General features: G+C 28.0%; 1 protein-coding gene across 2 annotated transcripts in view; it reads left to right on the plus strand.

Annotated features, from left to right (window-relative positions):
- Nucleotides 1-1,015: 1,015 nt before the first annotated feature.
- Nucleotides 1,016-16,277, plus strand: part of LOC107451127 (caskin-2) — a 338,548-nt gene continuing 323,286 nt past the window's right edge. The window contains exon 1 of one of the 2 annotated variants that reach the window (XM_016067122.3): nt 1,016-1,562. In XM_016067122.3, coding sequence (XP_015922608.1) covers nt 1,451-1,562 — 112 coding nt within the window. In that variant the 5' untranslated portion in view covers nt 1,016-1,450. The remainder of the gene's footprint in view (nt 1,563-16,277) is intronic. The other variant, XM_071186766.1, reaches the window with a different exon arrangement.

The following is a 16,277-nucleotide window of genomic DNA, read 5'->3' on the forward strand; positions in this document are numbered from 1 at the left end:
AGTTCACATAAGGGACTTAGTCAGAATTTTCCTTTCTTCAATTATCTCGCTAAAAAAAGATTAAAAAAATTCTTCAGAGGAGTAATGTGCCATTTCGTTTTGTATTGCTTTGAAAAAATTGATTTTTACAGTTCTTTGATATATCTATAAAAATAATTCCTTGATAATAATTATAATAATAAAGAACCTTTTCAGAATTTTCATACATTCAACTGTCTCGCTAAAAAAATAAACAATAAAATTTGCTTAATTTGCTTGTAACAGAGAGGCCTCTTAACTTCTTAAATTACCAATACAGGGTTAGGTGGGGGACACATCAAAGATTTTTCTGCTCTTGAAAGATTTGAGAAGAAGCATCAGAAATTAAACAAAAATATTTTTAATCATCTGTAGTTCTAAAAAACAAAATCTATACCCTATAATTTTCCTTCCTCTCTTTTCTTAATTTCCCCGTTTTTTTTCTTTGGTTTATTTTTTTCTCAAACTGTCCTTTTTTTTTGCTTGTTTATTTATTTATTTAAATTTAGAACAAAAAATATATCCGGATCTTATGTAATTAAACTGTACATTTAATTCAGATTTCCTTTATTTAAGAAGAAAATGTTTGTGATGATTGTGTAAATGTTTGTGTATTTAATGTAATTTTATAAAGTTTGTTTCTTGTTTATTGTTCATTTACTTTGTTTATCTTATTGGTTTTTCCTCTTTTCGCAATGTAATGTTTTTCTTCTTCTTCTTTTTACCCTATGGGCTCAAAAGTCAGAAAACTATTTATTTCTTCTCTAAGATGTTTAAAATAAATAAATGCGCTACTAAGTATTATTATTAAACATGTTATTTATGTGAATAAAAATAACCTTTTGCTGGAATAATTTAAAAGAATTCTTAAATATTTCTGAGGAGATGAAAAGAAAGAAGAAGAAAAAGATCTTAACTGAGGAGGAAAACATCAGAGCCCGCGGAAAAAACGACGCTATTTTCTTATTGGCGTTCCTTGCGCATGCGCTTGGAATTCAAAATCGCACGATGCGAGATCGGCGAAGCCAACAATAACATCAGTCAGAGTTTTGACACTGAGTGAATGTGAGGGCTACGCTGTTAAACATCACTCGCGATGGCTTTTTTACCTGTCACGGTAAAAACAGCGTCGTGATCAAAAAAATCAAACGATTTATTTTTCGGTATCTGATCTTGGATTACCTGAGCCTTTTATGAATATTTTCCACCAAAATCAATTCAGGAAATAAATTGTGGATTAAATACGAAGTAAACAGCATCTGAAACTGGTTGTTCTAAGTCTAGGGGAACAAGTTCACTGACTACAAGAAGTGTTGTGCGCGAAGATTTTTTATTTTATTTTTCTTCTCGTTTTTTGAACATCGTCCGATGGATTTAAAGCCTTCGTCCGATTACGTGCAATTTTGAAGTTGATTTGTGTGTCTGCGACAGTATGTTGTCATTGTCAAATATGGGTAAAGAAACGGATTTGTTATTGGCTGTTAAAGCCGAAGATGTACGCGGAGTGACTCGATTGCTGGCTAAATATAAATCTTCAAAACCAAGTAAGTGTTTAAGTTAAATTTATATTTGTTTTGGTAAAAGACAACTTATAAAGAAGAAATAAAAAGTTTAATATACCCCCAGCCGTTTAGATACTATAAACAAATATCGCTAAATATTCAGTTATGCGGTTTTTTTATTTAACTGATTATTTATATGCCGGGATAATGATTTTATGTAATATATTTGATTTTGTAGCACTGAAGCAATCTTACGTTTTTTTACTTTGTGCTTTAGGTTTGTTATGATATCATTAATTATTTATATTTGTTGCGATCGAGGACAACCTAATAAAAAAAATTTAGGCAGCCTTTTCGATACTATAAACAAACATCCTTATTTTTCAGTTATGCGGTTGTTTATTTTGCTGATAATTATGTAATAAGAAAATAACTTTATTTAATAAATAATTTGATTCTATATTTCTGCAGTGATTGTCTTTTTTATGTATACTTCAGAGATTATTTTTCTTCTCCATCGCAAAGTTAGCTCTATTTTTTTTATAATATTATAGTATTCCCTTTGTTAGATCGTTGTTTTCGTTAAAAATATATTTGTTAAATTAAGGAATAGCACATAAAAATCAAATGGAAAAGTTAAAATAACTGCCGTTTCGGTACTATTTACAAGTATATTGTCAATTTATCAGTTATGTATAGTTGTTGGGTTTAACCGATATAGAAATGATGGTACTTGGCGATGCAAATTTTAATTGAAGACTTGTTTACAGTACTGTCTTTTTAACTTTTTATTTCTGTTTTGGACCTTTTTTATTGTAATTATACCACCGTATATATAACTCAGTTTTCTTTGAAAACTATGATATGCTCGTTGAATTTCTTTCTTCAAATATTAATACGAAAATATCTAACAGCGCGATGCAATAAATAACTCGTTACATTTTTAACTGTTAGAAATTTTCCAATTAATGTAAAAAATCGATTGAAAGATTTTTTTTTTTTTTTCGTCGTACACGTTCTGATTTTGTTCACTATTAAAAAATTCTTTTCTTTCTTTCATTTATACAAAATCTTTAATTGGAAGTAATCTAATATTAACAGTAATCGCAGATTTAAGTGTTATTTTAGTAAATTTATCTTTATTAACGAATATTTTCCTTCTAATATGTTTATTATGAATTATGAAAATGGTTGCATATAAAAAAAAAAAGATGATTATACAAAAAAATTGCGATGTTAAAAGATATCTTTTCTTTCCTCATTCACTGTGTAATTTGTGGCTGGTTCTATAACAATATTATTGTATTAAAAACCGCAAAATTTTTAGGTAAGGAAACTTTTCTCAAAAATAGGTAGGGGTCACTCAATTTTAAATTTTTGACACCTTAAATTTGTTATCTTTACATTTTAAAACTTTAATGTTATAATTTCAGTGTCAAACATTGAAGTAAAATAAAATTAGGTATAAAATTTCTTATACTAGTTAACACTAAACATAGTGTAACCGGTGAAAGGACAAAATTTATTTGACCGGTTTGTTGTATTTTATTGTTAAGTGTTGGTATGTTTGGTATTAAATGTGATTTTTCTATTTAATTTCGACTAGATTGCAAAGTTTTTCAATCTCAATTTAAATTAATGTTAAAAAAAAAAAACTTAATTCTCATTTTTTTCGATTTATTGGATAATTTAAGTACCAAATTAGATATGTTTCACAAAGCATTTAAAACCATTGGATCTTTGTCTTGACGCATTTCGTTTTGTATGGTAATTTTATTTAGAGTTCTTGAAAATTTTAAAGAAAAAGAAGGGGGGGATAAAAGGCATCCTATTTTGTTTCTCTTACTAATTCAGCAACTTCTTTTCTTTTTTGTAACTATTCACTCGTAAAATCATTTCTTTAAGTTAATTTTTTTCTCGAAATTTCTCTTTACTAAAAATGTCACGTGATTTAGTTAACTTCTTTTTCTCCAAAATCAACATTTCTTCAGACTAAATTACTTTTCTTTCTCTTCTTGATAAATATGCATTGCATGAATTTTTTGTCCACGAGTACTGTCTCATTGTAAAAAATTTTTTTCCTTATTTCTTTTAAAAAAAACCCTGTAATTTGATTGTTTTTTTTCTTCTTTTTTCATTCACTGCTGCAGTCTTATCCTTAAGATGTACTACTGAGCTAAGATAAACTTTCCATTTAACTCAATGCACCTGTTCTACTCTTTCGTTTACTTGTGACGTCATATGTTGCGTGATATTTAGGGAGTGGTTTTACAATGCGCGACTGTGAACTGTGACACCGGTTTTTATTTTGTCTAGATTTTTTTTCGGGTTTTTTTTTTTTTGCTAAGTTTTCTTTTTTTTTTCTCTCAGCATTCAAGTTTTAGTTCTTGTTTAAATGGGAAGAGATATTTGATATTTCGTTAGTAGAATTTCCAAAACCAGTTCAATTCATTTTCTAATGTTTTCTATTGAAATAAAATAATAGTTTTTCTTTAATTTTTTTAGTATTTTTGTTTACATTATTTACATTTTATTTATTATTGTCTTGAAATTTATGTAATCTTTTAGTTTTTAAACATATTAATAAAAAACAATTTTTTTTTTATACTGCGATTTTAATAAAATGAAACGATCAGGTTTTAAGTTTTTTTTTTTTTTTTTTTAGGATGTAAGATGTTTATTTTTCCTCTGTCTATTATTCATGCTTACGTTTTTTAACTTTTTTTAATCCCTTGAACTACATTTGTTTTTAACATATTTTCGTTAAAGAATATTTTCTTAATAAAACAATAATGATAAAAAAAAAAATTAGAAATGTTTAAAGGTTAAAGCAAATGCACCTTTTGAATCCCTTGAACTATATTTGTTTTTAACAAATTTTCGTTAAAGAAAATTTTCCTAAAAAAAAAAATTGAAATGTTTAAAGGTTTAAAACAAATGTTTACGTCTTTAACGTTTTAATTCCTTTAAACTACATTTGTATTTAATATATTTTCGTTAAAGAAAATTTTTCTAAAAAAGAAATTTTTAAAGATTAAAACAAATTGTAGTTACTTCTACAATTTGGAATTTTAATATTCTAACTCCAGTATTTTGTCCCTTTTTTTTAGTTTTTTGTTATAAAGAAAACAGTAATGAATAGTTTCTTTTTTGCTAACTATGTCGCTTCTACCAATTAATATTTGGTTAGAAGGCAGTGAACAGCAAATTCACCAGCAATTTTTTTCTATCAAGATAGTTTATATTGACGCTGAAGCTTAAAAGCCGTTAATATGTACATTAATTAGCTAATTTGCAGATTAACTTAGGTGATCCGCTTAAGTACAGAATTTACCTGGTGTAAATTGATAATCTGTGAATTAGTAGATCCGTTTAAGAGCGGAATTTTCCGCAATTTACCTAGATAATGTGTGCAATAACGGTTTCCGTATAGTGAAAGTTAAATAATTTGTTGTTAGATTGTATTGACTTGAATCTTTGGACACCGAAAAATAAATGAATGGTATTATATTAATTACTTTAAATGTAATAATATTTGAAACTGTTTGATTCTTTTTAATATTCAATTATGTTTTTAAAGTGATCTACGATTGATTCAACTAATTTGTTGATTGTTTGATTGCACTAACTTTATAAATAGCGAACAATAAATAACATTATGTTAATTTCAGTGTAAAGAAATGTTTCTGTTTTTTTTTTTTTTTTTTGCAAACATCTTATTTTTTACTTTAGTAGGTAATATAGTGTGTAAATAAACTACTTTACTTTGTAGGTCACCTTGGTAAATTTAGAATTGAAACAATTTTTGTGGCATTTTAATGTATCTAGCTAGCTAATATTCACATTAAGTGGCAACATATGTATTTTAAAAATACTTTTTTTTTTTAATTTAAGAACTCGAATTTCTTTTTTATTTATTTGTTTTTGTTGGTGAAAGAGACAAAAAAGACACACTTAAAAAGACACACTTAAACTACGCCAAAAAATTATAAACTCTTTAATAGGCATAAGTTAGGCGCATTATGCGCATAAGCTGCAAGTATATAGAACCCTTAAAATAAGAAAAAATACAAAGAAAGCAAGAAAAAATATTTTAGAAAAGCCAGAAAGCAAAATAACAAAAATATGTAATTTCGTCGTCAACTCACACGATAATATCCGCAAATTAGTGTGCTTTCTAATATTTTATTAATTTAATCAAATATATATGTACATATTACTTTGGTATTTAAGTAAAGTTTTGTTCAAACTTAGAAGCGGAATCACATACTTTTGCTTCGTCACATAAATGTTAAGATCACCTGTTGAGATTAAATAAAATGTTGAATTTAAGATTTTATTAACTCTCATTCTTTCAGCTTTATTACCATCTCAATTAGAATCCCAATCGTTACATCACCAACTTCCTCTCTTTTCTCATTCTTACAAAATATTTACAACCTTGGAAGAAAATTAAAGTCTAGATTTTACAGAACTCATTTTACCGTGTCAACTAATGAACTCCACGATAAATGATGAGTGTAATTAATTTCCTTGGCGCGGTCGTAAGCACATATTTAAAATGTTAGTAAAATCCGACTAATTTCCCCCGAAAATGTTGTAGTTTGGGTAATTTTTGGTGCTCTCTGTTAAGTGTCCGATGGAATAGATTTTCAATTCGTCAAGATTATTCAAATTTATTTTCGTTTGAGTTATTTATTGGCAGCGTGTAGTGAAAGGTGAATTAATTATTGAAGAATTAATTCCTCCGAGAAAATTTCCCAAGTTCAAATGTGAGCTATAGCCCTTTTAATTAGTATACGTCAGGATTCGTAATCTTATTTCGTTTTCATATTTATTAGCTAACATTTACTTAGATCTGATTTATTATTCAAGATTTCTACTGATTTTGGTTATTCCTGTAGAAATGCATTTCTAAGCATACTAATTAAGCGACAACATTCCTTAGATTCATTCCTTTAGTGTTAAAATTTTAACTTTTAGATTAAATTTGATGTTTTGATTGTGCACATAGGAAAATTTTCTAATATTTGAGGCTCAGGGAATAGAGCGTTCGCCTTCCAATGAGGTGAACCGGGTTCGAATCCCAGCGATGGCTGGTAGAGACGAATTCCGCATCAGACTTGCACACATCGAAGTTCCCAGGTACACAAAACAAAGTTTACAACAAAATACATAAACAAATACTAAATCTAATTTAAGTAAAAGACGTAGACAAGAAAGAAGAATGTGTTTCAAAAGTCACTTTATTTATTTTACAAAATAAATGAATAATTAAAATAAAAGGTGTGAGAAATTAATACAGTATACGGTAGCTAAGCGCAATTCACTTTATATCTCCAGATTGCACATTTAAGTGTGAAATTACAACCAGCATTTTGGCAACAATCAAATCGTTTAAGAAAGGCATCTGGCAACATTCGTTCTTACCATGTGCGTTCTTTTAAAAATGGCGTGAATGTTCTTTTTTTTTTCTTTCCTCAATTTCGTGGTTAGATTTGGGAAAAATAGCCATTAAGATTTCATAGCTGTTATTTCATTTCAAATAAACGTAATACGATAAAAACTAAAGTGCTCTTTGCTTTAACGTTTTCTATTTTAGCTTCAGAGCGCCGTTAACGTTTTTTACTCTCATCTTATTTACACTTGAAGATTAGTTACTTTCGCCATTTTAAATGAAACTCTTTCAATTTTTTAACACTATAAAGCATAGCTTCACGTACAATCTTTCCATTTCAAAGTACATTTACGCATATTTCGTGTTGGTTTTTTATTTCTTATACCTGTTTTATAAATGTTCGAATTTAAGCAAATTAGCAAAGAGTAGTAAAAAGAGTGTATTTTATAAAATAAAATAAAAAATAAGAAGAAACGGACGATTTTCAAAATCACTGCTTTTCACTTTATTTTTCATTTTTAATATTAATTTTTCACTAAAATCTTCTTTTGGAAAATTGAGCCAATTTTGTCTTAAATTCATAATTTTGAAACTAAAACTGTTTGAAAAACATATATTTTTTAAAAAATTTTTCCCAAAAACAAGATCTTATTTTTACTTAATCATAAAAACAAAATTAAACCAATTCTGCAGTTATTGATTCAGAAAATTAAGAGTAGATTTTTCACAAATCCTCTTCCTGGCTCTAATAGCCTGGCTCTTCCACAAAAAGCCTGGACAGACTACCAGCTTTTTTGGTTTTTCAGAAAACCAGGACCTAATTTTTGCAAATTCTGAGTAGAATTTTCACAATTTTTTTAAAACAACTCTCCCCTCCAAAAAGTTAGAATATCCCCTATTAATGATTTACGGTAAGTGCTATCCAAAATTAATTGCATTTTTTAATTTATATTTGCCACTGGAATCAATAAATATTGATTGTTTATTTGTGATCGATGAAAGCATCGTCCAGGAAAACAATTTTTATTTAGATTTCGAAAAATATTTTTCTGCATTTTTTTCACAAAAACAAGATCTTATTTTTACATAATCATAAAAACAAAATTAAACCAATTCTGCAATTATTGATACAGAAAATTAAGAGTAGATTTTTCTCAAATTCTCTCACAGAAAGAGTTTATTCGCAGAATCACAATAACTTACTGAAAGAGAAAATACTTTTTAAATCGTTTTCGTTTTTTAAGGCAAACGGTTTCTTTCCATTAAATACTGTTAACATATTCTAAATCGTTTGCGTTCTTCAAAACATCGCCATGATTTAGACAACCATTCATTTGGCTGCTACATAACATTTATAATACATATTCATACCTTAATTTCCTTAAATATTATACAATTTCTTCCATGATTTCCTGTTTATAAAAAAGAAAACTCCATTTAAATTTTGATATTTCGATAGCTTGATTTTGTCACTCCGATGACATAGTCAACGCGTGAGTTGATAAATCCCTATAGTTAGGGATTGTAAATCCATATTGTTAGGGATTATAAATCCCTATCAATCTCATTAAATGTTAATGCGTATGTGTATCAGAATAAAATTATTACACAACGCCCCAATTTTGTGTATTAAAAAATGAAATTTTTCGCAATGTATTTCTTTTTGCATTTTAGTTAATAATGAAAATGGTAAGGAACTTTTTTTCTCAATTTTAAGACATTTCATTATATTACGGAAGTAAGAAACGATTTATAATTTTATTTGGTATATATCTGTCTTTAAGTGTAAAAATTCTATTGTTAATTTTATAAAATCGTATTTTCTTCTAAAACGAAAATTTAATTTTTAGAAAATGTTTCATATCGTCAACTGATGCTATTTTGCTATCATTAAATAATCGTATATTAGTTTTTATGTTATCAACACGGAAAATAAGTCAGGGTTGGGTTTTTGACGTCAAAAAGTGGTTTTTGACATGACAAGGGTATAATACTGGTTTAAACCGTCAAAAATGTCAAAAACTGAAGTTTGCCAAGAAAATATATAAACTTCAAAACTACCAACAGTTGCCATGCATTATATTGAAATTTAATTATACTATAGGTAATCAGCAGGTTTTAAAATATTTTTTAATTAAAATTAAGGTAAAATAACAGATTTAAAATCTCAGAAATTTATATTCAAATGCATGTGCAGAAAAATTTTGCACAAAAATTGTTTAAATATTTATATTTAAAAAAATTTTTTTTTTCTTTTTGATACTTAAGAAAATTAAAAGTTTATTACTATGCATTTTTGACATATAAGGAACATATAACTAATATTTATAAGGAACTTACAAGTTATGTTGTATAAATACAAACTTGATACAAGATACAAGTGTATAAAAATTTTTTTTTAATGTTATACCGAATATCTTTATTATCCAGTATGTTAATTTGAATTTAAAAGTAGTTATATTTATGAATAATGATAAATATAATTCATATTGTTTATTATATTTATTTATAATTATTACACTTATCATTTTAAAACAATTTTTATCTCTTAATTTTTTTTTCTCCACTTGTATTAAGAATACAAATAATGCATATCTTGAAAGCAAGAAGTAATTATTCAACAGCTGAATATTTAGATATTCAACAAAACTATATAGTATTCAGCAAAATGAAATTCACAAGTATTTGGATAAACTAAATTTTCAGCATAGTAAATGAATAGGCTGAATATACTGTAAATCGACACTAACTACTCTGTGTATTTAACAGAAAGCACTTAAATTTGTATTGTCTTATGTTAAAAAGATTATTAAGAAGATTTAAAAGAATATTAAAAAGATTTTTCTTTAAAAGATGTCTAATGTACAAAACTGCTAATGTTTATCTTTAAAAATGTCTAATTTTTAGTATAATCTATACTATACACTAAATTTGGTTATAAATAAATTTCTTAATAATATCACTGCAGATTTTCAATAACACATGAAAATGAATACATAATATTACAAAAGATGTGAGCTTTCAAAAGTACAAGATTTTGGTTACTATTCAAAATATAAGTGTTTCTTCAAAATTTTAAATTTATTTTTTCTAGAACATATTTAGAAACACTATCCTTTATAAAAAATATATAAATTTTATGTATTAATTAAATTTCACATATGAATATAGGTTTTTGACATTTTCGACATTTTTGACAGTGAGGTTTTTGACGTGACGGTTTAAACCATGGTTTAAACTGTCAAAAACTGTCACATGTCAAAAACCTGCCAACCCTGAAATAAGTGAAAAATATTTATGTCTTGTTTAGTTATACTATCGATCATTCTGTAGAAAAGAAAATACTTATCTTATTTTCGTATATAAAATATAAATTTTTTGTTTACCATTTTATTTCGAAACAAAAAATTCATTTTACTGCATAAAAGATATAATATTAGATGTTGTAATCATAAAAATATGCAAACGATTCAAAGTAAACCCGGTGGACTTTATGAATATTTATTACTAGTATTTTTGAAGTGTTGGAATATTTATTTATTCAACGTTTCTAATTTCAGTATGCATCGCTGGCGATTCAAACTTTCATTTCACGCATTTGGCACTGCCATATGGCGAGCCTAAGTAACAGTTGCTCGTGTAGCATTTGATTTATGGCTCCCTTTGGCGAAAGTTATTAAAAACGAGAACTATATAGAACCTCCTAAACTGAAATATCTAATGGATACTCATAATAGCCATAATGCGTGCAAGAAAGTGCTCAAAAAATGCTTAACATTACTTCCCATCCTATATCAAATTAAGTCTACAACGTATTATTTTTTTATTCTTTCTTTTTGTTCTTTCTTTTTCTTCCAACAACATAAAAATAAATGAACGCAACAGCCTTCTGAAATTTTCTTGTTACAAAATACCTCTAGTTTTCTTTGCGCTTTATTATTATTGTTTATTTTCCTTTTTTGCTAACGTAGAACGAGCCGAGCGTTGTTTTCTGTTTTATTCTATTTCTCTTTTTAGTCTTAAAGTTTGGCAACAGGACTTAAAATTGATCGTAAGGTGTTCGAGGGTCTTACGTTTTTTTTCTTCTTTTCATTCTATTTCCTTACCTTTATAATAAACTAAAAAAAAAAAAAGGAAAAACTGATGGGAGGAAAATGTTGCTACTCTTAGTTACATCTTCTTACATGGAAAACGAGAGAAAAAAAAATACAGGATAATCGATTGTCCTAGATATAATTTTTTCTTTTTGTTTTATTATTATCGTTTGCAAGATAAATATGGTGGATTGGACAATTCGTGTTGGTTTTGGAGAGGGAAGAAAAGTGGGTGGTTTTCAGTGTGAAAATATTTACTTGATAATAATGGTCCTTGTTCTTGCGTTTCTTTATGAGACAGTTAAAGAAGTGACGTAAAAAAAAAAAAAGCTGTTTTATAGAAAGAGAAAAGTGTATTGTTGTTTTATTTAATCATAAAAAATGAGCTTACACTTTTATTTAAGATGGGAGGCGTTAGTATTCTTTGTTAGATTCTGAGCTAGACTTACTTTTTCTTCCATTAGTTGTAGACATTGTTGATAAGTATTTATTTTATGTAATTGAGCAGTATTCATGTCATGGACATTTTCTAAGGTTTCGTTTTTTTTAAAAATAATTTCACCATTTTAAAAATAAGGATTTATTCAATAATTTACTAAATATTTAGATAAAAAAAGTAACTCTCAGAAATGACGTTATATGTTTGTCAAAGTAAGTGTACGTTATCGTATGTTTTACCATAAAAAATAATATAAATTTGTTAAATAAATAATACCAATAAACTGAGGCAGTAAGATATTACTCGATTAAAAACTACACTTTAAAAAAAATTGAAAATAACAGTTGATATGTTTCCGACGCTCAAAAAATAGGCACCTATTTTCAAAGAATTTTTCAGACGTGAATGAGAAGAAACAAAAGTGATTTCAAATAAAAACGGGGGGAGGGATTTCCACCCCTGTCACATCAGCTCATCTTGATGCCCTGGAATCTTGTTTTATTCATTTCAATGCTGATTCCCCTTACGGCCACTGTGGTTTTTTTCTGTTCTGTTTTTAATCTTTTTCCTATCTCGGCTATTGCGGTTTTTTCTAGCTTTGTTTTAGCTCTATGTTCCCATGTTTCATTTCCAACTTAGCGTTTTTAGTTCAAATCACTTTTGTTTCTTCTCATGCAAGTCTTCAAAATAATCGCCTATTTTTTGAGCGTCGGAAATATATCAACTGTTATTTCCAATTTGTAATTTTTTGAAGCGAGTGAAATTTTAAATCAAATTCTATGAATTTATGTAGCATTCGTGAATATTTTAAGCGAAAAATAATCATTCAACAAAAAAATTTATGTATAAAAAGAAAAGAATTTATGCATTAGTAAAAGAATTTTTTTATTTATTTAAAATATTGAGTTATATCTAAATATATAGAAATGCATTTAATTGAACGGTATAAAATGTTCTACACGGAAAATTAGTGGAGGAATTTAAAAAAAAAATTTTTTGTGTCAGTTATTAAAATGATTATTTTCATAGATCACATTTTCTATAGATTTGAGTGCCAGTTACGATTTTTTAGGGAGCCATGGCGACCGGAAGTTGCAGATTCCATTATCATTTCTTTTCTTTACTAAAACTTATTTTTAAGCGATTGTATTATATAAACTTAAAATTCAAATTTGATAATTTTTTACTTCTCGTTCACGAATTTAAATGTATAAGAAGGGCATAAATATTTATGCAACATTTATGAATATTTTGAATAAACGTTCTAACAAAGAAATCTTGATGGTGTGTAGGCTTGTGACTATTGGACATGTTCTGCTTGACTGAAAGCCTATTCAGAATGTAAATCTCGTCATTATGTCGTGGACATCTGTCACACCGTCTGTCCAAGGGAGGAAAAACCTCTCCCTTCTTTCCTGATGCACGTGTGGATAGGGGATGTTCTTTGACCTTGAAAGAGAAAAACTCTTCCTTTGAAATTCGAAACATATTCCGTTGAACAAGCTGAATTCCTTTGTAATACTGTAGTACAGTACTATTAATAGAAGTTCGTCCCTCTTGTCTGGGTGGGAATTGACAATTTTAATGAGTTTTTACTGAATTGGTATAAAAATTTTATTAGATAAATTAATACTTGTGACAAAAAAGAGTGTTAATTTTTTTTTCTATCTTTCGAAAGTCAAACTATAATTTAGATTAATTTATTATATTAATTTTATAATGGATCGGATTATAAATGTAATATTGTTAAATTTTTATTGTACTTACGTACCTACTTACTATTAAACAATGTTACAAGGTAGACGAAATTGGAACGTAAACAGTAACTTGCTTACATTGTTGGTTACAAACCTCATAAGACTTTAGCATCCCCAAAATTTTTAAGGATGCCTTCTTTTGTCTTATCAGATTTAGTACAAACCCTGGTCTCGGAAAAATCCTTTTGATTCAAGTTTGGTAAATAATGTTACTTTTTTTGCGGTATAAAAGCCTAGAATATATGCTTTGCACTGTTGTTAAGTGATTTTTAGGTCTGTGTGCTGGAGCAGATCTTTTTAAAAGGTCAGTTCTTGGTTTCGAAAAAAATTTTGTGACATAAAAAGCATCATAGATATTACCGTTAGATGTTACGAGATATGTTACTAGATAGATATGAGATCACGAGACTAATATGGATATTACAAGATGTGTTACTAGATAGATATAATATCTCGAGACTTATATAGATATTACGAGACGTGTTACTAGATAGAGAGGATATCACGAGACTAATATAGATATTATGAGATGTGTTACTAGATGGATATGAGATCACGAGACTAATATGGATATTACGAGATGCGTTACTAGATAGATATGAGATCACGAGTCTAATATGGATATTACGAGATGTGTTACTATAGATAGATAAGAGCTCACGAGACTAATATAGATATTACGAGATGTGTTACTAGATAGATATGAGATCACGAGACTAATATGGATATTACAAGACGTGTTACTAGATAGATAATGAGATCACGAGACTAATATGGATCTTACGAGCTATGTTGATACACATGAAATCACGAGACTAATTTAGATATTACGCGACAAAAACCTAAAATACCTACTTTTTAATTATTTGTTTGAAATAAGCAATCTTGTTCTCGCATTCCCAACTTATTTTGTGAGCTGTTTATCGACATTAACATTTTCCCACTTTTGATGTTTTTCTTGCAAATCATTTGTGGTAATTAAACTTACTTAACTGCTTTGAACTTTAAACCTTAATCTAACATTCCTTTTATTATCATTGCGCTTAAACATTTATGCTTTATCAGTACTGAATTTAACTAACCCAGATAGCTTGGGAAGATATAAATAAACAGAATCTTCTCCCCCTTTGCCGCATAAATTAAAGATAAACAACAACACTAAACGCTTTTAAATGACACCCTCTCAAAAGCGGCGAATTATAACATCGCAGCTCTCCTGCAATAACATCGTCGAACGATGATGACCTTAATCGTAATCGAGGATGATGGTTGATGCCTTTCTCAAGAGCGAAATGTAAATAAACAAGAAGAAAGATGGGTTCACAGTCCTTCCTCTACCTTCTTTCTTCTTTTTTGGTCTTAAAGAATGATGCAAAATGCATTTTCCGTTGGGAATAGTATTCATCATTTCCAAATGGCAACGCTCATCACCCCAAGAACTGAGGACATGTTGGAAAGGGCCAGTGAAAATGGGACTCGTGGGAAAGAGGCTTGAGTGACGATGACAAATTGCTGGTACCGCCCTTGTTGCCAAATCGCATCTGCTAAATTATGCAACCCTCATGTGTCTTTCATTTTATAGGGACAGAAGTGAATTATAGTTTGCGCTCTGGGTTAATGGTTTTTTAAAAGTACGTTTTACAGGAGATGTCACCGTGACAACTTATTAATAAAACATAGTATAATTTTTCGTATAGTAAAAGTTCTGGTGGTCAAGATTGATGAAACAACGTAAATTGCTTAATTTGTTGATGACTGTTCTAAGCTTTAAAATGATGATTGTTCTTTAGAATTCCGTTGGTAAGATGGCAAAGGAATTATTTCTTGATATAATTGCATATCGAAACATGCAATTTGATACTTTTAAATTGAAGATTGTGATGTACTATGATGTCTAGAGGAATTTAGACCGTTCGTCGAAATCATTTATTGTTCAAGTTCGCTCTTATCAAAATATTTTTTTTCTTCCATTAGAGATATTAACTAGAAACAAAATGTAGTCTTGCTAAACCAATTTGCCTGTGCTAATAGATTCGTCTTTCTCTCCTCTCGCTAAATAAATGGTTTAGAGTTTTACCATAACATCGATACCTTTAACCCTAATACTGTTCGAATTGGCAACAACTTTAATAACGAGTTAAGCTAAGCCTATGTAGAAGGTATCGAAAAATTTGCACGCTATTTTTTATGGTAGTATTTTTTTTAAATATTACAAATGTGTTAATATTTTTTTTAACAAAAAATTAATAAATTTGTGGAATACTGAAAAAAAAATTCGTTAGTTTCACGAAATTAAAAACATTTTTACAACAAAGACAACTATTACAATTGATTTTTCAATATTGCATCTCATTCACATGCTTGCAGAAATCTAACCGCAACTGGTGCGTGATAACGGTGCGTGCATACGTTAATCCAAAACTTGATTTTCGTTTGTCATAAGAAATCAAAAACAGGTGTTTTGGCACGATTTTTCGTATCAAAAGACTCGTAATACTTTCTTATCTTGGCATCATATCTGGCTGTGGTTTACAATCACGCTATGTATCATTTTTAAGAAAGTAACTTTTAGTGTAACAATTACGTTCGATTATTATTAAATCAATTTCCCTTTTTTCTAGCTTAATTTGTAAAAATCGATGACCAAAGTTATGCCCTCATTTCTTCTTAAATGAATACTAATAATGCATCCATAAATTCTACGATTGAATTTATTTATTATATCATATTCTTTATATGGACAAACAGCTAATAGTTAACTTGGGCAAACAGCTAATTGGAATAATACTATTTTTAGTATATGAGTCAGTTCTTGTATTCGAAGAACCTTTTTTATTAAAACTATATATCAAACCAGTATTTATTATTTTTATCAGACATAAAAACAGTTAAAAAGAATTAAAATTAAATCTTAATTAAATAAAACTATGCGTGATAAAAATAGTAATATCTCAGCAACAAAATAGTGTAGATGATCATTCAATTTGCATTTCAATAACACAGAGGAATAATTAAAATCTCATTAATTAATAAGCCCATTGTGGCTGTACTGTCCAATCAGGTTTATTT

This window comes from Parasteatoda tepidariorum, chromosome 10 (assembly GCF_043381705.1).
Source record: "Parasteatoda tepidariorum isolate YZ-2023 chromosome 10, CAS_Ptep_4.0, whole genome shotgun sequence".
In the NCBI taxonomy this organism is placed as follows: Eukaryota; Metazoa; Arthropoda; class Arachnida; order Araneae; family Theridiidae; genus Parasteatoda; species Parasteatoda tepidariorum.